This window comes from Bactrocera oleae, chromosome 6 (genome assembly GCF_042242935.1).
Source record: "Bactrocera oleae isolate idBacOlea1 chromosome 6, idBacOlea1, whole genome shotgun sequence".
NCBI lineage: Eukaryota > Metazoa > Arthropoda > Insecta > Diptera > Tephritidae > Bactrocera > Bactrocera oleae.
Genome location: NC_091540.1, coordinates 65,865,147 through 65,893,038, shown reverse-complemented (window position 1 = coordinate 65,893,038; position 27,892 = coordinate 65,865,147). Strand labels below are relative to the sequence as shown.

General features: G+C 34.0%; 6 protein-coding genes across 16 annotated transcripts; 1 reads left to right on the top strand and 5 right to left on the bottom strand.

Moving 5' to 3' along the window:
* Positions 1–2,881: 2,881 nt before the first annotated feature.
* LOC106627399 (peroxisomal membrane protein 2) lies at positions 2,882–4,486 on the bottom strand. Of its 2 annotated transcripts, none has more exons than XM_014247492.3 (6): positions 4,329–4,486; positions 4,025–4,169; positions 3,833–3,928; positions 3,461–3,623; positions 3,267–3,386; positions 2,882–3,201 (listed from the first exon to the last, which is right to left on the bottom strand). In XM_014247492.3, the coding sequence occupies exons 2-6, from the start codon at positions 4,111–4,113 to the stop codon at positions 3,094–3,096; spliced, it is 576 nt and encodes a 191-aa protein (XP_014102967.2). In that variant the 5' UTR covers positions 4,114–4,169; positions 4,329–4,486; the 3' UTR covers positions 2,882–3,093. The 2 variants fall into 2 exon arrangements, with proteins under 2 accessions (XP_014102967.2, XP_014102968.2); XM_014247493.3 differs by having other exon boundaries at positions 4,025–4,145; positions 4,329–4,481.
* A 258-nt stretch (positions 4,487–4,744) lies between these two features.
* bc10 (BLCAP apoptosis inducing factor bc10) lies at positions 4,745–5,786 on the top strand. Its single transcript, XM_014247478.3, has 2 exons — positions 4,745–5,064; positions 5,132–5,786. The coding sequence occupies exon 2, from the start codon at positions 5,165–5,167 to the stop codon at positions 5,402–5,404; it is 240 nt and encodes a 79-aa protein (XP_014102953.1). The 5' UTR covers positions 4,745–5,064; positions 5,132–5,164; the 3' UTR covers positions 5,405–5,786.
* Positions 5,787–6,403: 617 nt separating this feature from the next.
* On the bottom strand, positions 6,404–7,286 carry pim (pimples). Its single transcript, XM_014247477.3, has one exon. The coding sequence runs from the start codon at positions 7,155–7,157 to the stop codon at positions 6,552–6,554; it is 606 nt and encodes a 201-aa protein (XP_014102952.2). The 5' UTR covers positions 7,158–7,286; the 3' UTR covers positions 6,404–6,551.
* A 1,172-nt stretch (positions 7,287–8,458) lies between these two features.
* LOC106627440 (Serine-arginine repetitive matrix 2/3/4) lies at positions 8,459–27,527 on the bottom strand. 10 transcript variants are annotated; one of them, XM_070112025.1, is made up of 11 exons: positions 26,906–27,523; positions 26,096–26,197; positions 22,795–23,160; positions 22,032–22,094; positions 18,872–19,016; positions 16,517–16,578; positions 14,170–16,435; positions 12,587–12,840; positions 12,385–12,519; positions 10,589–10,687; positions 8,459–9,062 (listed from the first exon to the last, which is right to left on the bottom strand). In XM_070112025.1, exons 1-11 carry the CDS (start codon positions 27,145–27,147, stop codon positions 8,915–8,917), a joined length of 3,882 nt encoding a protein of 1,293 aa, XP_069968126.1. In that variant the 5' UTR covers positions 27,148–27,523; the 3' UTR covers positions 8,459–8,914. The 10 variants fall into 10 exon arrangements, 6 of the variants coding, with proteins under 6 accessions (XP_069968126.1, XP_036220083.2, XP_069968129.1 ...); XM_036364190.2 differs by having other exon boundaries at positions 12,587–12,816; XM_070112028.1 differs by lacking the exon at positions 26,906–27,523 and adding an exon at positions 26,337–26,541.
* Positions 12,847–14,163, bottom strand: LOC138857916 (M-phase inducer phosphatase-like; the record flags this gene model as incomplete). The annotated part of the gene is made up of 1 exon (XM_070112029.1): positions 12,847–14,163. A coding segment is annotated over exon 1 (1,275 nt), but the record flags the coding sequence as incomplete, so codon positions are not given.
* On the bottom strand, positions 23,183–26,082 carry LOC138857712 (uncharacterized). The gene has a single exon (XM_070111323.1). The coding sequence runs from the start codon at positions 24,191–24,193 to the stop codon at positions 23,183–23,185; it is 1,011 nt and encodes a 336-aa protein (XP_069967424.1). The 5' UTR covers positions 24,194–26,082.
* Positions 27,528–27,892: the final 365 nt, after the last annotated feature.

Here is a 27,892-nt window from a genome sequence, read left to right as displayed (position 1 = left end):
TGGTCTGAATTAAGTTGTAAAGCAACAGACATCAGTTTTTATCAAGCTAAGGATAAGCGCATGGTGCGACAAATAATATAGCAATTCCCACAACAGCCGGCTCTACGTTACCGGCATTGACCAGGCTTTTTTTTATGCGGCCAAGGCCTATTATTTCGGCGATCCAACCCTGTTAAAAAAATAATAATAATAATATAAGACTGAAGGCTTCAAGAAAAAAGAAAACACAAACAAAGAGTAATAAAAAAACGTAAACTTCGACTGCGCCGAAGCTATAACAGCCTTCATACGTACATTTCTTATAGCATCAAAGAGTATTAAAAGATCTTTGTGTTGATTTTGATCGGTCAGGTTTTATGACAGCAATATGATATAGTGGTGCGTTCTGAACAACTGCTTTGGATAATAATTCATGCTAAATTTCGAGAAAATATCGTTTCAATTAATAATAACCCAACGATTACCCTCCTCCCGCCCAACCGACGCGAGGGGCGCAATCCGCATACGTGCTGAATTAGCCGAGTCAGAAAAGGCAAGAGAGTTTTTTAAGTGTTGAGATCTAAAACTGCTCAGCTACAGAAACAAAAATTTCAACAGCTAAGATCTAAAGTTACAATATAATAAATTGTTACATTTTCATTTATTAAGAGAAAACAATAAAGTCTTTTTAATTTTAAAAAGTGAGTCAGATAAGTCAAATGTGCTGGAATGAGAATTAAAATCATGACATATACGGCGGAATGGCTCGTTTAGTTCAAAATTTGATCTACAGGATTTTAGCACTAAAGGTTAGACCTTTACTTTAGGTTTACATACAAAGACTTGATTTTGATCATTCAGTTGATATGGTAACTATATGCTATAGTAGTATAATTCATCCTAAATTTCGTACAAATATCTTGTCAAATAAAAAAGGTTTACATACAAAGACTTGATTTTGATCGTTCAGTTTGCATGGCAGCTATATGCTGTAATGGTCCGATAACGGCGATTCCGACAAATGAGCAGCTTGTTGGGGAGAACAGGACGTGTGCAAAAGTTCACTACACTTCCTGGTTACCTGTTACAAACTTCGTCACAAACTAAAAATACTCTGTTCAAAGTATAATTAGGCACGTACGTAGATGAAGGGTAAACCAGGGCGGACACTAATTTTTATCTGAACAAGAACTGGCAACTCGACAGCATTCCTTAAATATTGTTTGGGAGGAAAGATTTTGATTTTGCTTTAGCGGTTATCTAAGCCATCTTTAGGGGAAAGATAAGCTAGTTATCTTTGAGTTAATTTAAAAGTAGATGCAGGAAACGAACTGTTTTGACGAGATCGAGTCATATTGAAAGGGGTGTTATAAAAGTGGTGCATGCAAAGAGATGATTAGGGTCATGCGGAACGAATTACATGAAGGACATATGTTGGGTGTGTCAGGGTCTAAATTAGATAAGTAGTTATTTAGTCTTCTACAATACTCAGAACAATATTGGAGGCAGTTTGACTACAATGACGCTATTCACCGCATTAGGGGCTGATTTGTAAATTCCTTTTAGGGCCTGTCGGAAATGAGTCGCTTCCGAAGTCTGATCTGTGTTAAGTCGTGTTGATATTGCTGGAAGCCGGCTTACGCACAAACAGCACTTTACTGGGAGTATGCAAGGCTCTGTGTTCAGCCGGAGACATCAATGGCATCCTGGAATTGTGCAGATTGCATTGCTTCGACAACGAACATATTGGGGCAGTGTTGTATATACTAGGATGGAGGGAAAAAAACATTTTTTTTTTGCTTAGCCTGAGAATTTTTTGACAAAAAGCAATGCATTTTTTAACATCTAGAGGCTCAGTTTTAAAGTAAATTTTCGAGTTAAAATTTTTATTTCGTAAAAAAATTTTGATAAGTGTTCTACAAGCTGTGGAGAGTCCTCTTTCTGCCGATTAAAAGTTATCAACTTAAAAAAAATTTGGAGTTTTAAAAAAAAAGTCTTAAAAGACAACATGCTTTCCTTAAGCGTTAAATCAATTTTGAGTCAAAAACCGTCGGTAATTTTTATATAAATGTAAAGAGTTTCAACCAAAAATAATTTTTTTTTATCCAAAAATTTTCTTTTCTATAATCTACAAATTTTATCCTCAGGTTAAGCAAAAAAAAATTTTTTTCGCTCCACCCTAGTATATTGCCAACCGGAGCGATTGGTTTGTAAGTAGTTAACAACGTCTCTTAGTCCTTTTTTAAAGTGCTGCGGGCTAGCGATTTGAGGATCTTGTCCCAAATGCTTAGTAGTAAACCAAGTGGTTTAGTAGATCCGAAACGTTTCCATTATCAGAAGCAATATCCATCCCACGGTCACCAGGAACATGTCCACATGCAAGAGTTCATTTAATTATGTGCACATGTCTCACTTTTACGACCACGGGCGAATGAAACGAACCCACTAGGTGGCATAAAATTTTTATTGATATAGGCGCTCTCTTGTACTTTCTTTATCAGCAACAAACTTCAGTCTATTGTGACCAGGGATTAAACTAGGGTCTTTCAACTTCATTACCTGAAACAATAGCCATCTTAAGTCACCAAAAAGGTGCCAACTCATTAGAATTCACCATGATGTATTTTGAATATCCGTATATGGTTTTGCATGCTTTGATGACACTCATTTACGAGTGGAGTGCGTTTCCTAGGTCACTCGTACGCTTGGGGTGACCTATAAAAGTATGGGTACCCCTTGCCAATGGTTGCCCAAATGAAAGTGGCAGATCTTGTTGCGATCATTAAAAAGCTGTGGGGCATTAGGACAGCTTGTTAATACACAATTTGGCAATCATATTCAAAATTTTCTTTCTTAGACTTACTTATTCCATTCCTTTATCAATATTATTATAGTATAAATATTATTAGAGTATAAATGTAAAATTATTTTATTGTCTCCAAACTCATTTTTAACGTCATCTTCACCCAAAATTAAAAATATTTATAAACTTTTGTAAATCACATACAAAGAGCACCATATAACCAACCATTTATAAAAAATATAATTTGAGATTTGGAACTAGAAACATAATTGAGCTAAGTTATGTACATATGCTCTTCTGAATTCATTCATTTATTTGTCTTTATTTCCGCCATCCTGCTTCTCCTGAAGACGGCGTCGGCGACGTGCAATGTAGACCACCCAAAGGAAGGACACAATACTCATTGTGACCGTGCGTAACTAATAATATGAGAATATTATACTATTATACTTTAACTTAACTGTATATGTTTATTAAAACATACCATTGGTGGCACGAATGCCATATTAAGAAACACTGGTATCGATAAATATTGCCAATTGGCGCGAAGTAGTGGCCAATATAGTTTCTTTAGATTAGCTACAGCTACTTCATTGGTATTCATCTATGAAATATGGAACGTTAGTGTAAATATTAACATGAAATTGTTATAAAATTAGCTGCAAAAATTTCAATTACCTCAAATATGGAGAGGAAATAGAGTGAGACTAGTTGATAGAATGGTGCAAATATTAGACGTTCCGATAGAAACTGGAAGAAACGACGGAATTTCATATCATGTTTGAATAGCCGCTCAACAGTTTGATAGAAATAATGTGGCACAGTACCACCAAATATTAACCTAAAAACAACAAATAAAAGTAATAAATAATATAAATAAAAACAAATAGTGTTTACTAAAAAATAATTTAACATATGTATGTATGCATTTTTGTATCATGTATATACATTTGTATACATAGTAAAGTTATTCTACGTATTATCAGAGAACGTAAATGAATGACATTAAGAGATAAGATTTAAATGATAAGAAAAACAATTGTTACTTACCCAAAGAGGCCATATGCTATGACACTTTCCTGATTGACCTTCTTTTGTCCAGCTATACGCTGGGATGTGTAATTTGCCGATGCCGCTAGTATAGAGCTTAAAATTATTACCGTTAAATAAAATATACATTCAGAACACTTCTATATATATATATAAATACATTTTAAGTATGTGCAATGTACGGATATTTACCTGGTTATGGATTTAGTGCGCACTGGGTGATTAAATAGTTGCTCTAAATAGACTCCGAGCAGCGAATAAATAGGCTTGGAGAGTGACATGATGATGTATGCAAAGTATTTGCTTAATTATGCTGCAATATTCTCAAATTATAACTCTATGAAACACAAAAATAATTGCATTAGTTGCAAATTTTTAAGAAAATAACCGGTTAAGATGTAAAGTTATTAGAAGATTCCAATAAACGTTCAAAGAGCAAAGGCCGGTTTGATAAAATAGATAAAAAAAAGCCTTTTACTTTCCTTCATTAACTTACCAATTTATGTGCTTGTTTCTACAAATAAAACTGCACTTATTTGCAAATAAAATTGAAATGAAAAAAGTAAACTACGATCTGGAGGAGTAATTAAGTGGTTTATGTAGTTATTGCCCATTCAGTCTTATCGGAATTCTAGTATAAAGTCAAGCTAACTTGCATTGAGCCCAAAAAGACTTTTACAGGGTTGCATTTTAAAATAAACGTATTAACAATACGTTTTTAAAATAGTATCTAAAGAAAATATATTTCTCTTTCAAAATTATAAAAATTAAATATGTAAATTTCGGTGTAAACATCTTAAAATATAGCACTATTGACCTGTTATGTGAACAAAAACGGTTGAGCCATTTGAAAAACAACCCTGGGTATAGAAAAAATTAGGTGTAGAAATAGACAAACTGACATTGACATATTGGCGTGTAGTTATTTATATGGCTATTGTTTTTTATTAACAGATTCCATTGACAGAATTAAGTGTTCCTCGTATAATTTGTGCAACATCAACAGTCAAAAAATAAAAATAGAATCTATTAAAATACAAAAAAAGTTTTTTTCAAGCAAAACTATGCAGAGTTTAAGCAGTGATTTGTAGGCTAATCAAGTCATCAACGCTTTTTGATTTTATTGGCAGATTTTGTGAACTTGGATGAGAAGGCCAAGAAAATTGTCAGGTGTTCGCTATTGTCATTAGTACTTTCCCTGGTGGCGGTGATTAACTGAAGTAAAACTGTTGGTAAGTAAATGACACATTTGTGTATGTATTATTTTAATATATTTTACGTATCAATATTTACTTGCAGATATAATATACTCCGACACTCTTCACTTTCAAAATGTATTGCCTGCAATGTTTGTTGCCAGTGCTACTTATACCGAAGCCAACAAACCCTGCGCTCATGGAAACGCATGTTATGTTCATCGTACTCTACCTAATTGGCTTTTTCCTAGAGCGAAAACCGTGCACCATCTGTAGTTTAATATTTTTAACAGCCGTGTTCCTTATTTGTTATAGTGGTGTGGGAAATTGTATATTTTGGGGCAACTGCGAGGGACATCAATGTGAAAATGGATAGAAAAATACGAAGCTGCCATTCTAAGCTAAATGGATACTCAATGCATAATAAACTTAGCATTATTAAATGCTATCGTGCTATAAACAACTTTGGGTGTCCCCTTAGTTAAGAAATATAGATATATATATTTCTTTTCATTAGATAACTAGTATTGTTTTGTTGTTTTAAATGTTGCTGTGTTATAGCGCTCTTAAAATAATTTAAATAATAATATCATACTTTTTAACGAAAAAGTCTATAAAACTATATCAGTTGTAATAAGCGGGATTATGTAGAGATAACCCTTTATATGAATTAATTTTCAAACTTCAATTTTGTCTAATAAAAAAACCAGCGTAACCGTGAAACTACGTATGTTTACGCATCAATATTTACGAAACAACTTCTAATAGATTTTCTTTAAATTGTAATTGTATTTGCATTAATACAAGTAAACATAAGTTTGGTTGATAACTCGTTTGCTTATCTCAATTAGTTGGTATGGGGTGTATGGAAGACAATAGAAAAGCATAAAATTTCACATATTCAAGCAACAGAATCAACGAATCACATTTGTAATCATTATAAAAACCAAATCAAAATCTTAAATAATTTATGTTATTTCTAGTAAGAAAAGGTAGCTAGATTTGCAAATTTGTAAACATCAGTTTAAAAACTTCTTTTGTCTTTCAATTATCACTTTGCCAAATGTACTAAATATTTGTTATTTACCATACGAATAGTATAAAAGTTATTAGTTAATACAAATGGACAATATTTTTAATATTTTAAATCCGCAACGAAAGTCCATACATTTGGTTGTATTTTCGAGGTACCTATGTATGTATAGCTAGAAATTTTAACATAATTGACAATACAATTTATTTCTGCGAACTCGCATGCTTCACAAAACATACAAAATAACTCAATATTGAACTATTTATGATTATTATGTGTATTTTACAACAGAATTGTTAATACGAGCTATCGTTACCCTTATTATTATAAAATACTGGAACGCACATTTATATTGATATTTATTTATTTACGTAACTAGATATAATTTAATTTAACAACTATTTTACATGAATACATATAACGATTAAAATACATTTAAAATATATTCTGAATTTGTGATTTGCCTGCTACAAATTATTATATTATAAATTTAGCATTTTAAAAGTAAATCATTACCAAAATCAAATTTTGGAAGTTCGATAGAGCACGATGTGAAATCATCTTTGCTGTAATCTTCCAAATACAAATAAGGTTTCTCGTATTTTGCAAGCGAATTGCTTTCATCCTCTTCAGGCTCACAAAAATCCTCAGCATCGCTATTCGACGCTTCATCTGAATCTCTGAGGGGTGCACCGTTTCTTATTCTCTCCACTGCCTTTAACAAGGCAACTTCATCAATACCATTATATTCTGACCATATTTCTGCATTACTTTTGCCGCAACTTTTTGTACAACATGCTTTTGGAAAATCAAACAAGTCGAATAGTTCAATAGGATCTACTGAAAATTTCTTTACGTCATTCTGAATGCACAAACGTTTTTTTGCTATACTGTTTTTAAATGTATCCAATTGATTTTCTTTTAAACCACCTTTTAGCGGAGTTATGCCCATTTGATTGTGCATTACATTTTTCAACTCGCCAAAAACCTGCTTCTTTTTTACAGAATGTACTCTTGGATGAGTCTGCTGTAGTTTTGCTGATACAAATTTGTTCTCGTCTACAAAGGTGCGCTTATCATGCCAAATATTTGCCATTTTTATGATCTACGATTTACGATTAGTTTTCTTCAATATACTCAAATCTTTTTAGAAAAGAAATCCACCGTATAGGCGCCAACTTAATAAATTTGCTTTTTGAAATCAGTTATAGCGATGAAATTGTTTTTACTTTGCTTATGTCAAAATCAGAGTTGCTTTTAAGCGCATTTTGTTCGTTTCTATAGTTGCCATCCCTATATATTTAATTAATGTTGAGAAAAGATTGTGTAGATCATTAACTTAACAAACACAAATTTTATCGAACAAGTTTTTTGGAAATAAATTATTTTCATTCACTGTCATTTAATTTCTACAAAATTACTAAAATTTTAATAACTTCCAACGCAATTTACTTATTTCTCTAAATTTACTATTTCCACTCAACAGGTGAAATTCAGCGGCTGTCTGTGGCTTTGACTCTACAATATGTTTGTATATCCATCTCTTTCTTTCGCCCGACATATGCATATGCCACAATATAACTAACTTATATAAAAGTCCTTATGTGTATTTTTATTTTTATATTGTAAATTTTTATTACTTACAAATTTTGTTTGCACTTTTATTGCTGATTTTTATTACTATATATGTATTTCTAAAAAACCTTTGCAAAAATTATTTAACTTTTATTTTCGATAACGGCTGGTATCGATTCTTAACCGATATAAAAAATGGTTACGATACTGTTTGATTTGGATGTGCCGTTAAATGTAAAGAATTCAAACGATTTTCTTACAATAATTTAATTCTTTTAAAATATTAGCGTTTGTTTAATAAAATAGTTTAATCGTTGTTCAAGTCATAAAAATTTATTGCAAATGCATAATTAAATGCGAAGACAAAAATTTCCGTATGTTCAAGTGGGACACTATTCTACTCACTTGAGAACCTCAGGTCACCCTTTCTTAGCCAATCAGAAAGGTATACCTTACTGTCTGCTACTATGTGAATACCTTCTCTAGAAAACGGTAAACCAATAGTCAATGGAAAGCGGCTCAATGCGCTGTGCATAACGATAGCTTTAAGAACCACCCCAATGGACGCACTTGAAGTAATACTAATCCTGCCACCTATAAACCTCCTCACTGATAACTGCGCGCGGTAAAATCGGCGTGACGGGCGACAAGAGAAATTATGGTACATATAGATATTTCGGCATAGCTAAGTAAGGGTAATGGTAGTTTAGCAGGCACCGACGACATGATCTCATTTTTCTATAGAGAAAGGACTCCAGGAAAACTTGCAGTAAAAAAAATGACAAATCACATTTCGCAACAAATATTTATATTTCTTTTAATATTTTATATAGTTTTTTTTCTTACATCATATACATTAAATGGACTTATTGCTAAATTATAATTAGTTTACATTTTTTAAAACTTAATTTTGTATACGTATTTCTTTAAGTTATTGGAATTATATAATAAAGAGTTGTGTACGTGATTGAAATATCAATGGAACAAACGAAATTTCTTTTATAAAATAACAAAGCGTTTTCTTTTTAAAATATGTACTTGACTAGTAGCGTTTTCATTTCTATTAACGTATGTATGTTTATGCGCTAAATCTAAAAAATAACAGGACTAGAATGATTGCATAGGACTAGAAATAAATAATACTCATGCTTAGAGCCTTGCACTTTTTCACGTTTTCAACTTGAACACACATCATTGTGTTTGCAATTATGCGCACCGGTAGAGTACGACTCTTTATGTAATGTTTTGTAAAACTTTAAAAAGTTTTTTCTTTAAACCTCAAAATGCCGTCGACGGACTACGGCTGCGCGGCGTTGGTGAACGCGATGGTGAATGTGGGGAACTGTCACGACTGTAGCAGCTCGAACAGAAGCTGGAGGCATCCGATGGCGTTTTCCGATGATACGGGATCGGACGCTTGCGGGCGCTAAATGAATTGAGAGAAATGCATAGCGTTAATACAACTAGGACAATATTGTAGAGTTAGTGGCATGAAATAAAAATCAAGGAATGAAATGAAACTTACCAAAATCAAATGTAATAATTAGGGACTTAAAGTTCAATTATCTAAAGAAAATAAATGTTTATTAAATTAAAAAGAACAATATTATACAAATTAAATCACAATCGTAATGAAAACAAAACTTACCAAAAAATGCTAAAAATTATAAAGAAAAAACAAGTTAATGAACCTCGGTTGCACCGAAACTATAATACCCTTAACAGGTGCATTTCTTATAGCATAAAATAGTATAAAAAGATCTTTATCTTGATTTTGAACGGTTAATTTATATGGCAGCTATATGCTATAGTGGTTCGATTTTAACAAATTCTTCGAAGATTGTACCGTTGCCTGGGAAAATAATAGGCGTTAAACGTCCCGAAGATATCTCGTCAAATAAAAAAGTTTGCTATGCGAGAACTTGATTTTGATCGTTCAGTTTGTATGACAGCTATAAGCAATAGTAGTCCGATATCGGCGGTTACGACAAGTTAGCAGCATCTTTAGAAGCAAAGAACGTGTACTAAATTTCAGATCGATAGTAGTTCACGTATATACACACAGGCGGACGGACGGACATGACTAAATCGGATCAGCTCGTCAAGCTGATCATATGGGGTCTCCGACATTTCCTTCTTAGTGGCACACTGTTCAGGGTATAACAACGAACTTACATTTGCTTGATGAAAAAAATTTCTGCATACCAAATGAAAAAGTTTCGCTTTGGTGAACACATTGCATTTACAAAATAAAATTTTAAATTACACATCTTTATTTATGAATAGCATAGGTGAAAGCATAATGAGAGGAAGAAAGCTAAATGATTTTAAAAATTCCATTAAGTAATATTGCGTGAAAGTACAAAACAATATATGTATATATGTATGTACATACAGATAGTAATGACGCGTACAGGATCGAATAAAAGTTCAAAACTACTATATAGTATAAATATGTACGTGAGTAAACAGTTAACACATTGATGTAATAACTTAAATGTTCATAGGATAGGACACAACATGATTGGAAATTTGCTAGGATTGACATTATTGGCAAATGCACTGTTCTCTGGCTTCCATTATTCAAATCAACAGCAAACTCAGGCAATCAATATCTAAACAGAAATTGAAAGCAAATTAACTGAACAAATTGAAATAATGAATAAACAAGTGAAATTATAATTCTGTAGTTTAAATATATATATTTATTTATATATATGTATGTATATGCAGCCAAGCCTAACGCCTGCGGCGTTCGCGAGATGGTTCGCGTCTTCTGCTACAAATGAAAATAAAAAGAAATTATATACAAAATATGTAATAAAAAGAAATACAGTAATAAGAATACTAATAATAATAATAAGATCAGATAATATAATAAATAAATATGCAAGACAAAAGGAAGGGCTATAATAGAAGTAAAATTATAAGCGGGTTTTTGAGGTTATGCACCTTGTTATGCGACGGCGGTCGAGAAAACTGGGAGATCCACGCCTTCGCGGAATTGATGGTGAACGTGAGCCAGTACGGGAGGAAGCGGAACTGCCAGAACTAGAAATATAATATTTTTTATAGAATGATATTTGAATAAACAACGTAAAAAACTTTTTTTTTTTAATCTGATCAAATCTGACCTGGACTGACTTATTTAAACCGCGCACAAATCGAATCGATAATTTTTTTTCCGATATTGACGATTTTTTTTTTAATTTCGTGTGAATTTTGATCTTCATATGTCAACTAGTGTGTGTGTGTTTGGTAGTTGTTTGTGTGCGACGCAAAAAGGTTGTCTGGCGATTTTTACCATGAAAAAAAAATTTTTTCCAAGAGTTTGCTTAAAATTTTGTGTTTCTAATGGAATCACGGCACGAAAATATTGGAAAAGTGTTTTGCGGAATCTACTTTATCATAAACACAAGTATTTGAGTGGCACAAAGCATTGAGTAAAGGTCGTGAAGTCATCGCAAATTCCATGCGAGTCGTCCATCCACCTCTGTTACTGACGAGAATATCGAGAAAACTAAATAAACATTGCTTGAAACTCGTCGTGTCAGCATGAGAGAGATAGCAGAGAATCTCAAGATACCTAATGGAAACTGACCAAGAAAATAGCGAATGGCGCTCCTAAAATGAGCCGTAACCGAAAAAATCCAAGTTGGCTTAAGGGGTTACATGGGTTTCACAGATTCAAAAAACAAAAAAAAAACGAATTTTTTTATCTTTTTTAATTCTCTAACATCTCTCGAATATTGTCCTAAATGCTCAAGTTGACCCGAATAACAGTTTTAGAGGTACAGCCTTGAAAAGGTTTTTTTGTAAAAATGCAATTTTCACTTTTTATTTTTTTCCCTTCGCCCAATAACTAGCTTATTATAATTAAAACACGATGTTTGTAACACCCAAAAAGAAATGTCAGAGACCCTAAAAAGTATTGTATATAAATTAATGTCTGTATATATACGAACTAGTCCCTCAGTTTTTGAGATATCGATTTGAAATTTTGCACGCGCCCTTTTCTTACCAAGAAGCTGCTTATTTATCGAAACCGCCGATATCGGACCACTATAGCTTATAGCTGTAATACAAACTGAACGATCTGAATAAAGTGCTTGTATGGCAAGCTTTTTCATTTGACGAGATATCTGCACGAAATTCGGCATGGATTATTACCTAAGGCAATGGTGCAATCTCCGAAGAAATTCTTCAGTTCGAGTTCGATTATAGCATATAGCTACCACACAAACTGACCGATCAAAGTTTCTGTAAGGAATATTTTTTTTTTTTGTGAAGGGTATTATAGCTTGGGTGCAACCGAAGTTAACGTTTATTCTTGTTTTGCTTCATATGATCCTGTAAGAAGTTCTGCTTTCAACTCAGAGACACCTTTTTTCTAAGAGCCTTTCGGTAATGACATCTTAATGCCCGAGTTTTGAATATTTCTCTTTGAAAATTTTACAAAATCTTTGTAAAATATGTATCTTTGGAATAATAAAAAGTTTAAAAAAAATATTAAATTTTTATATGAAAAAAGAATATTGAAAATAGGCCGTTTTGTGCTCGAGCAAACACATGTAACCCCTAGCCGAGGCTTATAAGTGTTACATGCTTGTATTGGCTCAACGGAAGCGTATTTTGAAGGCGATAATAAAAATTTGTATTAAAATATGTGAAAATTAAGTTTTCTTTTACCACTCCGGGTCAAATTTGATCAGATGGTATATAGGGGTTGCTTTCAATGTTTCGCCTACCTTGATGAGCTACGTGAACTACTTCGCGTCGAACAGCTCGAATGCGAAGAGTGTGAATGTGAGCGAGAACGTGAACTGCGATGGCTACGACTACGTGAACGGCTATGGCTGCGACTGCTCGACGACGAATAATGCCTATAATAAGAGGGGATACAACACAAATGTAAATACGATAAGTTTCGTTTATGAATTGTGTACTTACGATGAACGTGATCGGCTATTGGAATGCCGACGGCTGGCTCCTCCACCGCTCCGCTCGCCGCCACCGCCATCGCGTCGTGGTCGACTACGGCTACGGCTGCGGCTGCGACTACGCCTTGAACGACTGCGACTGCGGCGTGCGGCACTCTCAGCTGCGGCCACTGTGGCTGTCGACACTTTCGAGACAATTGTATCGACGAGTGTACTGTCGGCTAGAGCCGCTACCAGAGGCTGTGGATCGTTAATTTTAAAAGGCTTTATTATAATTTTCGGTTTATTCGAATGTTGATGGTGATGATGGTGGTGGTGATAACTTAAACTAGAAGCAGCAGCAGCGGCTACTGCTGCCGTATTATAGCCGTGATGATGGTTAGCGCTCCCGCCCATATCATGATGGTGACCACGCGTGTGATGACCACCGCCGCTACCACCACCACCACCACTGCCCGTTACGGCGGCCAACGAGGCGGCGATCAAAAGTTGATCGCTCAGTACCGTTGTGGCATTGACGCTGTGCGGATGTTGGTGGGCGTGATGGTGGTGTGCGTGATGATGACTGTTATTTGGTGTTAGTAGTAAGCTGTTATTAGTATAATTAATTGAAGTGAGTTGAGCATTAACGTTAGCATTTAAACCCATCGCACAGCGATGATGATGTTCACGCCGACTAATTAGCATTGTGTTATTATTTAAGTTGTTGAGCCCGCTGTTAAAATGTTTACTTAGCAACGGATTGAAGGCATGCGGCGCATGCGCAATTAATGGCGGATTGTTGTGATGGTGATGATGATTAACACGGCCAGACATTTGACGTGCATAAACACCACCGCCGACAGCGACGGCATTGGCTGGTGTGTTGGGCCCGCCGCCGCCGCCGTAATGCGTATAATTAGTGGGAGGACCGCCAGTGATGGGAGGCGTATTAATGAGTGCGACACCACCGCTGGGTGTATTGATTTTTACCCTGTGATGCGATTTACGCGGATGTAAGATCAACGGTGGCGGCGTTGTACGACGTGCGCCACGACGTAACGGCATTGGTTGACGACCCATAGTTGTCGGTATATTTCGCACATTTACTATATTCGTGATGTTTTCATTACGATTTGCTAATATTGGACTCTTTGCCGCATGACCATTTGCTGCAGTGGCGGCCTTGCAATCAGTCTGCGGCGTAATGTCCTTTTGCTGCTCTTGCGTTTGCAGTTTTACCGTATCCTTTTCCTTATCACTTTCTAATATCGTATTATTTGGTATTTCGATTTTAGCTTGATTATCATTTGCCATTTGCACTTCCAATGGTTGGGGATAAATCGCCGCTAATGGCGGTGTTGTATTGCCACTACCCTCGGCCTCCTTTGTCGTTTGTGTTACGGTGTGACTACTGTTAGTACTAATATTGCTACTGTTATTATTGTTGCTATTATTTGTATGATTACTATTACTGTTATTATTTCTATTAGAGTTCGTTGATACAGCAATAACGGCGGCCGCTACATTGTTGGCCGCTAGAAACTCGTTCAACGAATTTCGCATACCACCGCGCTTGTAGCGTTGCTGTTCATTGTTATTGTTTTCACTTACTTCATTACTCATGTTTCCTCCGCCAATGGCCAATTTCTCAATTGTCTTCAATTTCTCTTTCGCTTTAGCGGCTATGTCCGTTTTAAGCTGTTCCAGCATTTCCAAGTCTTTCAGTTCTCTTCCACGTTTGGTTTCTTGGAATTCATCGAGCGCAGCGGCTACCTTTTCAGGGCGTTCGTCTGTTTCGTTTTCGTCCTCACTCTGACCTTGTAAGCGCACTACGGGGCCCGTCATGGGCTTGCCACGCTTCGTGCTTGAAGTATCGCGAGTTTCACGCTCACGTTTGCGTTCCCTACTGCGCTTTTCTTTGCTACGCGGGCGCTCATTGCGATCTGCGTTACTACGTTGAGCATCACGTTCCCGTTCGCGTTCTAGATCTCGCTCACGTGTGCGGCTGCTGTCACTGTTCGCATGTTCTCTGACACGACCAGTACGCTCGCGCTCTTCCCGCTCGTTGACTGTCGTCTCTTCGGGAATTTTGCGCATTTTACGCGACGTTTCATGCGACGCTGTTGCAGTGTCGGTATTTCGTTTTTTTGTTTCACGTTCTACTGATACCTCTTTTTCTTTTACTTTTTGCTTATCTGCTGCTCCGAGTATGTCGCGATAACGCTCCGGACTACGACGCGCCGGTGAGTAGCTGAGTTCTGAAGAGTTGCGCGATTGTGAGCGACGTACACTTGTCTTTTCAGCTTCGATGCGCCTTCTAGCCGATGTACTCTGCTCACGTGATGCACGTGATTTCATGATTGTGGGTGACGCAGCATCCCGATTTCTTGACGCTGCTACAGGTGAACGTGACCTTGTACGATGACGTTGTCGCGGTGGTGTTGTTTTCTTGGATGGTGTGCGTGTTGGACGCGCATGTCGATCTTCAGATCTTCGTTGTTCAGCTCGTTTTTCACGTGATACACGACGTTCCCGTGATCTTTCTCTTTCTTTCAATTCACGACGGGAACGTTGTTCCCCCGATCGCGATTCGGGTGTTCTACGCCGCTCACGAGAGGATCTTCTACGTCTGTCGGCCTCATGGCCAGCACGTGATGCAGATCGATCGCGAGTAAGCGATCGTTCGCGTCGTTTAGTTATCTGAATATTCTGTGATCGTGAGCGCTGATCACGTGACGAAGAATTTCTGCGCTCACGTGAATGTTCTCTTTCTCTTTTCAATTCGCGTTCACGCCTTGCCGGCGAACGTCGTAACTCAGGTGTTCTTTTGCGCTCGCGAGAACGTTCTCGCATAAATGGTTTTTCATTTTTTGCTATACGAGCTTCCCGACTTGAATGCGTTGAACGCACCGAAGATGCTCGCTCTTCTTTAACAGGAGAACGACCACGACTGGTGCGTGCTACATCTTTCTTCGAATGCGACCGTCTGTCACCAGTTCGGTTGGGGCCGCTGCTTGCCGCAGACGGTGAGCGTGTGCGACTCGGCATTTTCAGTAATTTCACAGGCTCTGTGATATTTTTAAATGGATTCGCCACAGATTTTGCCTCACTCGCTGACGTAGGCCCGACTAAAGACGACACACCTACTTTAAATGGATTAAAGGGATTTTTACGTGTGCTCGAATCGGAACGTGTAGGTGAAACAGAGGCAGCGGCAGCATTCTTTGGTGGCGGCACCGTTGGTGTTATAGTACGCTTGCGCAATTTATCAGCTGCGGTGGAGGAAGTCGAGCGCCTACGGTTATTACGATGCGAAGATTTTGATCGTGAACGCGAACGAGTGCGTGTCCGTGGACGTTTCGAAAGCGAGGCATTCTCTCTACGCCTATCACGTGATACTGAACGTGACGCATCACGTTTGCTATGTCGCGTGTCATTACGTTTTACAGATACTTCCTTACGACGCTCACGCGAATGATCATTCCGATCACGACGGCTACGACGTTCATTATCGCGTTGTCGTTCTCTGGAATGATCACGGCTTCGACTTTCCGCTGACGAATTGCATCGCTGCGTTTTTTGTGGCGTACGACGTGCGGCTGCTACTGCTGTTGCACGTTCACGTGAACGACTACGGAAAGGATTTTTAGTCGACGATTTAGATGCATCACGCGGAGATTTCCGCTCGCTTCGCTTCCTAGAATGTTCTTCGGAACGTTTTCGCTCATTTCTAACATTTCTTTCGGCTGAATGGCGTTCGTGTGTTTTTTTTGTGACAGATTTTGATCTATGCCGTGTTGTGCTAGGATCGCCGCCCCTCTTCGATGATCTCTCTTCTGAACGCTTTCGCTCATTCCTGCCATTACGTTCAGGAGATCTGTAAGAGCAGAGGGATGAAGTGTTTTACAACAAATATTATTTATAAATTGATCATATAAAAGAGTATAGATATGCTTACCTTGAGCGTGATTTCTCCACTGAACTGTGGCGTTCCTTTTTCTTCTTCTTATCGCGTTTTTTCTGCATAAATGAGAATACAAAATAGCCATTAGGAGAGTTATTTCCTATAGTAGTTTCAAAATATTTACTCTAGTATTACGCAGCTTAGATATTAGAGTCGGTTATGTTTCTAGATATTTATCTGAATGCAACTAATAAACTTAAAACTAAAGTAATCAAAATTCTTTCTTAAAAATATTTTTTTTTTTTGTTTTGAAAAAGTCGCAGAACATATTTATACAAATGTTTTTGTATGATATGCATTGGTAATTTAGTATATATCTAAGAGCATATACATAGGTAGAGATCGTGTTTTTGATTTTTTTTTCATTAACGTGCACTATCGCAATGCTTTGCCTGCTTCTTGCCTGAGTTCACTTTTTAAATAATGTTGCGTCTTATTAGCATATAGCTAATAGTTTTTTTTTTCATATTATATAATATAATATTTAGTTTTCTATGCTAGTTTTTATTAGGACAACAAAACGTTCTAAATAAAAGTACTTACAAAACTACAAGAGAGCCTTGCGAAAGCTATCCTATTCAATGAAGCGCCAAGGGTTTTTAATAAACAAAAATTTTAAATTTCGTTTTTTTTTTTTTTTGGTTTTTCTTAATATTAAGTTCGTTATGTTCAAGTGTATGTACAAAACTAGAAAGGAGGAAATGCAAATTTTTTATTTATTGTACATTGGTTACATGGTTTATAATTTTTAGTAGTCAACTAAAGAGCACAACATAAAAGTGTGTTAATGATGAGCAAGTATAGATATAAATGAGTAAAATATTAGAAATATTTCATAAATATTAAATTTACTACTAATATAATATTTTTTAAACAAAAAAAATATTGATTTTTTCTTTAAGAAATTAAAAGACATGAGCCTCAAAAAAATTCAGTGAGTAATTTAAGGTCTTAGAATATTTTTGTTATTTGCGTAATAATAATTACTAGCTGATCAAATTTGAACCGGACCGGTCCGACACAAAAAAATTTCCAAAAAAAAAGGTAGAGTTACAATTCCAAAACCATCGGTCTAATAGGTCGAATATATAACATCTGATCAAACGTGACCTGGACTGACAAAAAAAATACATTTTCACATATTTTAATATTGTTAATATTATTTTTATTGCCTGCAAAATAGGCTCCCTTTAAGCCAATACAAACATGCCAACGCTTAACCCAATTTTCCACACACTTGTTAAAAGCCTCGGCTGTGATGACCTTCAGCGAATTTTAGTTTTTTAAATTCTTCCGTATATGGGATTAATTTTTTTTTATATTTTTCTATCCTATATTTGAGATTAAAAACTATTTTTAATTAAGAATTTCGGGCTGACACGCTTCATACCCAAAATATTAACCGAAATGTGTCGAGTCGAACCATAAGCGATGTTGAGATCCTCTGCTATTTTTCCGATGCCAACATGACGACCTTCACTCAAATACTTGAAATACCTAAAAGACTCACAACTTCAATGAAGCTGAGCAATGACTGAGAGCCCTACAGATCAGTGTAAGTAATGATTGAGAATTCTCCAAATTTATGTATGTAAAAAATTTCGCTACAAACAAAATCTTCATTACTAAGTTTACTACTATTAGTAATAGATTTAAGCTGTGCCAAGTACTAATGTATGTATGTGCAATTAAAATAATATAGATGCAAATTTTTTTTTTTAATTTACAACAACAAAGAATGTATAGTATAACAAATAAAAAATGAAAATTACTGATGTAAAAAGCAAACGGTTATGAAGCAATGACAAACGTTTTACCTTTTTAATGCGCAAGATTTTTATAGATTTTGTTTCTTGTTTCGTTTTTGTTATTATCTAGATTATAGGTTATAATAATAGTAACTTTTTTTGATTATAGCTTTTCATTCTTTTATAACGTATGTATGTATGTTTGTTGTTATTTTATATATCGTAGGAAAAAATAAGCAAGAGAAAAATTGCGTTCGTTTAATTGTTTGTTTGTAGTTTGGAAGAATGGAAATTTTAAAAATTCAATTGAATTAGAATCAAAGATCATTTTACAGTGCATGCGTTTTACAATAAATACATATACATTATATATATATATATATAAACAATTCATATATAAAATTAATTGTTGAATAAATATTATTATATTGTTTATGAAAGAAACTTTATATACGTTTAGTAATAATTATTTTCCACTTTTGGCTTCGCAAACTTCGCAAAAACTATACAAAGTGTCGTAGGCGGTTAAATATGGTTATAATATGGATAAATTTCTATTTTTTATTTTGTGGCTGATTTGTTTGCATTCTTGCGCGCTTACCTTGTCCTTCTTGGCGCGTTTGCGTTGCTTCTTCTGCTCGTACTCCGAATCACTGCTGGGTTTCTCGTTGTCAGAGCCATGATCGGAATCGCCGCTGTCGGATTCGCTGGCTTTACGTTTTCTCGACTTCTTCTTCTTCGACTTACTGCAATGGAGAATTGCGTGGTGCACGTTAGTTAAAGTATACGCATATTAGGTAATGAACTTAAATACTTAAATAAAGCATTATTTTAATTTTACTTTTGAGTTGGAAATAACAATATGTTTATATTTTCAGTGGGACCGAAAAATGTTCATATTTATTGTAGAAATTCGATGAAAACACCTTTATTACAACATTAATTTATTGGTTAGGAGTTTTCTTTTTCGTGCATGTTTTTCAGTTTATCGTATAACTTTTTGTAATAAAAAAAAAAAATATAGTAGATGATAAGACTGTATGTGGTAGTGAAGAAATCGTCGTTGATGAGAAAACGGTATGTGGTGATTTAGTTAATGTATATCTGATTTTTGCAAATATCACAACATGAAGTGAATATAGTTGTGCAAGAAGCACAGGATTGTCGTCGTGATAAAATGGAAGTACATACAATTACAGTGATGAATTAATGACAGTATTCTAAAGTAATTTTATTTTGTGGTGCAATGGCAATAGAAGTGTTTTATCTGAATTTTCGCTAATATAGACTGAAGTTACGACGCTTACTAGAACGTCTCGTGATGTTTACATCCATTTCAGCGCATCAAATTGGTTCAGTTGTTGTAAGAATTTAAATAAAAACGAGAGTCAAAACTACCTGATGGGAAAGAATTGGACTAATCATATGTCAAAAATTGCAACAGCAAATCTTTGTGGCACTTGTTTTTTGGTTTTACAACAACAACATTAAAATAGCATGTTAAATGAACTCTATATCACACTATTCATACATTTTGGCATTCAGCGCTTTATTCAGCTCTCATTTTCACAAGCTGAATAAGTGCTGAATTGCAAAATGTTGTAAGCCTGACATGTATTTGTAATAACAGAGAGAGTAGATTTACAAACGTTTTATTTTGACTTGCTGAGAGCATTATTGAGATTATAATATATGCAACTTCCTTCATTGATTCGTTTATGTTTTTGTGCTTTTACGTTTTTTAACTTCTAAATTTTATAATTTACATATTTTATAGTACCACAAAAAAAAAAGAGAAAAAAAAATATTTAAATATGTCTGTACTTTTTTTGTTATCTTTCACGCAAATTTTGCATAATTACAATTTGTAACGTTAATAAATTAGATTTTACGCTTTAGTGATGATCTCGATAATGGTTTACCTTATTATAAAATCTTCATAATTGGTTTGTCTTAAGGAAAAGAAAAATGAGAAAATAATGTCGTTTAATTCTTGCACAATTGTCTTCACAAAAAAATAAAAATATTGAGCTTAGTGCTTGCAGCATTCTCATAATTTTTTGAGGTTATAATTAATTGAAACTCAGTAGATTAGATCATTCAGTAATGTTTTGTGTTAGTAAACTTGCGTGTGTCAGCATAAACTACAAAAATTTATTTCTTTTTTTGTATGTATATGTGTATCATGTTAATGAAATAATTACAATACATACATATATTAAAGATGATGGACTAAATGGAAAAGAAAATATGATGTACTTTAGTTTTATTTTTTTTTTTTAATAAAAATTATATTTTGATATGCGTGTGTATGTGAAAAATGTGGTATTAGTTATAAGCCAAATTTGCAACCTGACTTCGGCGAGCAAACGAAATCTGTTTAAATGCTATTAGTAAAAACTTAAAATGAGCAGTTAACAAATTCGTAATGTTATTAAAAATTAAATTAAATTTTAGGTTATGTTTTTTTTTTTTAATAATTATCTCTCTTTTTTTGTAATTGCTAACTAGTTAGGTACTAAAGACAAAATGAAAAAGTAATCAACATCTTATTTTTTACTTACCCACGTTTACATTTTGCCGTTGTGATTGAAAATTAAATTCATATTAATGGAGAACAAAATATTTTGTTTTGCCCAAAAAAAGCAGAATTATTAGAAACATTGTAAACGAACTTAATTGTTTACCATGTACTTGTATACGCCGTTATTTTATTTTTTTTTTTTTTGGTTTTTTGTTTTTGTTAAATGTGAATTGGCAAAACACGTACGTATGTATGCGTGAATATATAGTGAATGCATTACACTATTCCATTTTATTGGAGACACTTTAAATTTGATAATTAAAGTTTTGTATGGTTAACGGTGCTGCTGATGATTTTGTGTTCAAATGATAAAATGATGATGCACGATGCTAGTATATTCTGGTATTGTCAGTGTTTGACGGTAATCTTTAAGTTTTCAAAATTAACAACAACAAAAAAATAATAATAGTACACTGTAAAGAATTGTTGCGTTTTGTGCACTGGAGAAAACAAAAGCTATAAATTTGCGCGTATATTTTCAAGTTTTTTTTTTTTAAGAAGTTATTCGCTCGCTTTGTCTTCTCTTTTTGCTTGTACATAATAGTATATATTGTATATATATAAAAAAGTTTATGTGGCTATTTAATATCTTGCCGTATTTTTGTTTTGTCTACACTTTTAAATGGTTTTTATTACATTAAGTTCATTCATACATTAGGTGTAATTCATTATATTTATTTATTGTGTTATTATATTATTTATTTGTGTTGTCTTTTATTTTCTTTTTTCTTTCTTTTTTGTTATAATTCCTTTAGTATATGATATTTGTTTACCATTGAAAATTTATATTATATTTCAAAAATGCATAAAGAAAGGAGAGATAAAAAATGTTGAGCAATTGAGAGGAAGAAGAAGATTTTGTTTAACATTTTGTTTATCAAAGAAAATTAGGTTACTTATAAGGAAAATTATGTTTAATTAATCTAAATAATTTTTGTGAAAACTTAAGATTTTCTATGCATCACAAAATGGAAACAACTACTTGTAACGCAAAAAAAAAAGAAAAATAAATAAATAAATAATTAAACAAAAGCAAAAATAATAAAAAAATTAAAATATTAAATTCGCAGAACTTAAAATTACTGAGTGCAACCGAATGTGTTAGTGACATTCCGATTCACAAAAATAAATATAGTCGATAATACACTTCGTTGTTGGGGGGCACAAGCAAGCTCACCTTTCTTTTTTATGTTTTTTAGATTTTTTCTTCTTATCCTTTTTACGTTCGGGGCTGGCAGAACTGCAAGTAAAATTTTAGTTAAATTTAGAAGGTTGTAACGAAAGCCTGCACTCAGATAGATTTACATAAATAAATGGGCAAGACTGAAATAAGGGCATGACTCATGTTCTCAGAAGCATAAAATATACAAGTTTCTTATTATAATTTAGATATGCCAGTTATTTTCAAAACAGTGTATTGTTTAAAAATCTATGGAGTTATTTTTTTTTTGGATATTTATGGATTTTGCATATTCCCAACGTCAAGCTTTGTGGTAAATTGAAAACAAAACAAGAAAAAGAAAAATCGTTGCACCGAAGCTAAAATATTTGTGTGGCAGCTATACGCTATAGTGCCCCGATCTGTACAATTTCTTCGGGAATTGCACCATTGCCTTAGGTAATAAACCATATTAAATTTTGTGAAGATAACTTGTCAAATAAAAAAGTTTTCCATACAGGAACTTGATTTTGAAAGTTCAGGTTGTATGGCAGCTATATGCAATTGTGGTCCGATATCGGCGGTTCCAACAAATGAACAGCTTCTTTAAAAGAAAAGCACGTGTGCAAAACTCCAGATCGATATCTCAAAAACTGGGCAACTAGTTCACGTATATACAGACAGACAGACAGATGTACATGACTAAATCGGTGCAGCTCGTAACGCTGATCATTTATATATAATATATATATACTTTATAGGGTAGCTTTATAAAACTTACCTCTCGCGCGCGCGCTTCTTCTTTTTCTTCTTCTCCGATTTGGAAGCATGTTCATGTGCTTCATTATCACTGTCACCTTTGCTGCCGCCACTACCGGCAATGTCTTTTTCACGCGATGGCGTACGCACTAATGCATAACGACGCTTATCCTCGCGTTCCTTTTCCTTGTCACGACTCGCTGCAGCGCTTTCGCGTTGCGCATCTAATTCCTTTTGCAGCGCCAGACTTTTAGCCAAATCTTCCTTAGATTTGCGATCCGAATCAAAACTGGAGCCTTCCACAAAATATTCGGAAATGTTAAAGGCTTCACGTAGTTTGGCGTTTTTCTCCTGTTGCGCTTCAGCAATTTGATGCGTCTCACGGACACTGCAAGAGAATGGAACAGCAATTAATTAAGCTTGTCATTAATGTTTTTTAAATAATATAATGTTGAATTATTAACACTATATACATATGTATATACTGGGTGGATATAAACAAATTTAACTATATACCTAACGACATGTCTAAGCTGCTGCTGACACAGACTTGTCGTTTGCTGAAATTGCTCGCCAATAAGCGTATCTAGGAGTGACATGCGTGGTGCAGTGGCGGTAGTTATGCCAGTGTTTTGTAATAAATTCAACATTGGTGACTGGGAAGTGACTGCGTTCGCATTATTGTGCTGTGCATTTAGTAATTTTCGCAATAACTCTTCGACAATCATTGCTGATTCAACTACTGCAGCTTGTTGTTGTTCCCTCACATTGGTTTTGTTATCAAATGTCATGCTGTCACAATTGTTGGTTTTTTGTTGTTTATATTTCGCATGAGAAGTGGCGGCGGTGGCAAAAGCACATGCGCATTTGCAAAACGAGTGCGTTGATTTGGCTGTTGTTGTTGTTGAACAAAAATGTGGAGAGGATTTTACCATAGATTTTGAGAACATTTTTGGCTTTTGCGCTTGACATTTCGTAGTTTTCAATTGTTGTTTATGCCACGATTGTTTTGTGGTATTTCGCTTTGCTTTTTGTTTTTGTGTTTGATTTTTATTATTCGTTGCAATTGTAAGTGGTTTGAATTTTTTCGCTACGGCGGCATAATTCAGTTCACTCTCTGTTATCGTTTTGACAATTTCACGTGTGTCATGTTGGAAGTAACGTCGCACTTTGTTGGTAGCACGGCGACGCGTTGCTATGCTCTTGCAGGGGCTGGTGCTGCTGGAAACTGTGGCTACGGAGAGTGTATTATCGGTTGCTCTTGTTATGGACGTGGACGTCGTGGAAGAAATAGTTGGTACTGTGGTGGCGCAACGCTTTCTACGCTTTCGCCTCTTTTTCCTTGGTTTTGGCATTATGAAAGTCACATCTGCAGTTAGCTCGTCGGAAGCAGGCGCCGCGTATATGGTTGACGAGAGCATAGTGTGTATTTATGTGTTTTTAAAATTATTACAAATGTTTATATCGTGTTTGTGTATATTTTTAAAATTTTCGTTAATTTGTTTCTTAATTAGTTTATTATATTATAATAATATTAACTGTATCAAAATATATATGTATTTATCAATTAAGAGTATTCATGGAGGACATTGGATTTTTATTTTTTCTTTTTTCTTCAATATATTTCGCTTTAATTCGTAACTTTATGCAATATACAAATCAGTTGGAAGACATAATTTTATATACATATGTATATCAATATAATATGCTTAAATATAAACACTTGCTATATCTACTTTAATTCTCAATATGCATACAAACGTGCAGGAAGACCATGTACTTTTATTATGTTAAAGAATATATTTATATTTTTATAATTTTTCATACATGTATTTTTTAATATTACATACTAGTTAAATATTGTCATGGAAGACGTTGGATTTTTTACTGGCTATAAATTTGTCTTGAGAAACACTCTTATATAATTTATCAAAGTTATTAATTATTCACTAATTTCGGAAGACAATTGATTATGCATTTATTTCTGTATTTATTTAAGAGTTCTCCCATATGGAATAAAACTTGCAATGATTTTACATGAATTAAAACTTCATTAAATCACAAAGCACTTTTACATTATTTGTTTATATTCGCTTAAATATTGCATATATCGCCATTTAGATTCACATTCCAATATTCTTTTAATTTTATAAAATTTACTTCTTAAACTTTCAACATTCCAACTCCGTTGCCATTTGTTTTACAACTAATTAACTTAAATACTAAATGGAAGACTCTATGTTGAGTGATTTGTTGCTTTGCTACGAAGTTTTACGCATTTTGAAATCGTTTCTTTCGATTTCAATTCATTCTCTACTTTCAAACCACATGTTACTTCATTCGAACTCATGTTAATCCGCTAATCCACTTAGCATAAGAAGAACCACATTTATTTCCTTTAATGCAGCACCAGCACATACTTCCAAAAACATTCATTGCTATGGGTTTATCGTAGTAAATGGTCCGCTTGAGCAAGCACACCGCCTTAAGTTGAGTGGGGGGGTTGCCAAACAAAATTTTGTATAAGTAAGTAGTTGTAATGTTTTTTAACAAAATTTTAAATACAATTTTTATTTCGATGTTTCACCACCGCCGCCCGTACAATTACTTTTTTAAAATATTATTTATGTTAAAATAGCGTTTTATGTTTGAATTGCATATTCTATTGCGTTGATTATTGATTTTTCTCAAAATTCGAAAACTGTACGCCGATCGTTGTTTTGATTTGCGTATTTTGTGCATTAACCGGTATTATTAATAGATTATATTAGAAGCCATTCGATAAGTATTTATTTAGTTATAATTATTTTATATTTTATTTTAACTATAGTTTTTTTAATACTGTTCTTTAAAAGGGCTTAATAGCATTTGCCCGACGTTTGAGTTGTATCGCAATTGGAAGACTTGATTTAACTAAACTTTCATGCAATCTGTATAGATGACTTGTACTGAAAAATTGCAGCCCCCATCCAGTGTGGTGGTGGGTAAATACACGAATGATATGAAATTGAGAGCAAATCTCTCTATAAATTTGCTCCATCTTTATATTTCTAAGCCAGAAGCTGTAGGGGATGTAATTTACTTGTGATACAAATTCTGGGAATAATGCATTTCAGAATTATGTAATACACGGAGTCGAAACGTTATCTTCCAAACCAAACTATAGCTAGCATTAGCAATTATTTTATTAACATAATATTTGAGACTGGTTCTTAATTAATTTTTGCTTTACTTATATTTACAAATTTTATGTTTTTACAAATTTCACCAATATTTATATTGTATGAACATTCTAAATATTTATTATAAGATAATTTACTTACGCTATTCTTCCAAATTCATCCTTTGGTAAATCACTTTTACCTAGTCCCATTAATTTTTGACGATACGAATCAACTTTTGTTTTTATTTCCTCCGGTGTGCGCCTATACAATTTTTTTTTTGTAGAAAAATAATAAGAATTAATAACATTTTTAATAATTAACATATAGTAAAACTTCTACTAAAATTTAAAAAATAGTTAAAAGCTACAAATAGAAATTTGTGAAAGATCGATAAATTTACCGAGTATCCTACTTGCTCAATTTTGTCAGCTAATGAAAACGCTTTCAATTTGGAAATTATTTTTTGTGTATTTAGAAATACTAATTTTTCACGTACACTTGTTTTTTTATTTTGTAATTTAATAACACTTTTTTCAACTCAATTGCAATTATTTGATTTGTATGGGTTTAATACTTCTAAGCGGATTGAGTGCACAAACTAGCGGTTTTCACCTTGTTCGCTCAGCAAGCGTGACAATTATGTATGAAACAGGCGAAAAACCATCATTATTGTTCACTTGCCACCCCCATTTGACTAAAAATAATATATGTAGTCGAACAGTAGCGAACCATGTCAGTGATACTGCATATTTGTAGCTGTTGGCCGAGAGCGGGTAAAGTAAACCATACAATAACAACTTTATGGCTTAGCTTGGGTGGAGAGCATAAAAAATATTAAATATATATAAATAACTCCTGTTTGCATGATTTTGTATATAAAAGCTATTAGGTGTAACTTATTGAGGCATAAAAAAAAATGTGCTAAACTAAAACAGTATAATCATAATTGTACATTTATTTATAACTCACCCTTGTTTTTCTAGTATTTCCTCAAACTCTATACATTTTACTTCAATTTTACGTTTACGATCATGATCCAAAATTTCCTTGTTCGGTGGACGATTTAAAGTGGCATCTAGCTTCTTAATATCTTCTTCAGAACGATAGTTTGAATTGTCTTTTTTGCCGGGCCTCACAAATGCCCAATTCCGTTGTACATGTCCATTAGTACCTGAGCCGCGTGGCGTTGTTAAACCAATTCCGTTGTACATTTCTGTTTTTTTTTGTAAACAGTGGATGCAAATTCAATAAAGTATATTTATTTGCGACAACGTCGCTACAGCAAAATACTTCGATTTTGCTTGTCCTGAAATAACTCCAACCTACCCTACCGTATTAAGTTGCACGGTTGTTTGTCGGGAGGTGTGGTTGGCTGAAACAATCGATTGAACTGGTAAATCACTGCATGGTCAAATTTTCCTTATATATAACTCTTTGTATGCAAGTAGTCCACACTATTTCTCTTAAATATTAGAGGAATTACAAAGATAGTATATAAACTTCACGTTGCAAAAATTCAGATTAATTTTGCAAATTTAGCGATAATCGCGTTCAGTAAGTTTTTCTGTTTGACAGCCAGGTATATAGCCGCCATGACATTAATCGAACAGTGCTGCCAAGCCTAGGAAAAGCATTAGGATAACTGTGTAATATAAATAAAACTCATTGGTTTTAAAATTATATTTTCTTTAAATAAGTTCATATTATCCCAATGGTTTTTTTTTTTTAAATATATTTCTGGGATATTCATGGTTATGTAGAAATATATATTTTCAACTAAATTTTATATTTTATCAATATACACCACGAGTGAGTCGTTCATTGCAATTACACCTCTCTTCGATGTTTCCCCTTTTTTATTTTTCTACGAATTTTTTGCTGTTGTAATTGTAGCTTACAGAAACTTACATGTTAGAGAACATATTTCTGTATTTCAATTTTAAATATTCAAAATAT

Excerpts from the sequence above, each read along its gene's own strand:
- bc10 (XM_014247478.3), top strand. The coding sequence starts at position 5,165 with ATGTATTGCCTGCAATGTTTGTTGCCAGTGCTACTTATACCGAAGCCA.
- pim (XM_014247477.3), bottom strand. The coding sequence starts at position 7,157 with ATGGCAAATATTTGGCATGATAAGCGCACCTTTGTAGACGAGAACAAA.
- LOC106627440 (XM_070112025.1), bottom strand. The coding sequence starts at position 27,147 with ATGTACAACGGAATTGGTTTAACAACGCCACGCGGCTCAGGTACTAAT. Across the intron at positions 22,095-22,794 it reads AAGAAGCGCGCGCGCGAGAG|TTCTGCCAGCCCCGAACGTA; the intron begins GTAAGTTTTATA and ends TTTTACTTGCAG. Across the intron at positions 10,688-12,384 it reads AGTTCACGTAGCTCATCAAG|TTCTGGCAGTTCCGCTTCCT; the intron begins GTAGGCGAAACA and ends TTATATTTCTAG.
- LOC106627399 (XM_014247492.3), bottom strand. The coding sequence starts at position 4,113 with ATGTCACTCTCCAAGCCTATTTATTCGCTGCTCGGAGTCTATTTAGAG. Across the intron at positions 3,624-3,832 it reads ATAGCATATGGCCTCTTTGG|GTTAATATTTGGTGGTACTG; the intron begins GTAAGTAACAAT and ends TGTTGTTTTTAG. Across the intron at positions 3,387-3,460 it reads ATTTCCTCTCCATATTTGAG|ATGAATACCAATGAAGTAGC; the intron begins GTAATTGAAATT and ends CATATTTCATAG.
- LOC138857712 (XM_070111323.1), bottom strand. The coding sequence starts at position 24,193 with ATGCTCTCGTCAACCATATACGCGGCGCCTGCTTCCGACGAGCTAACT.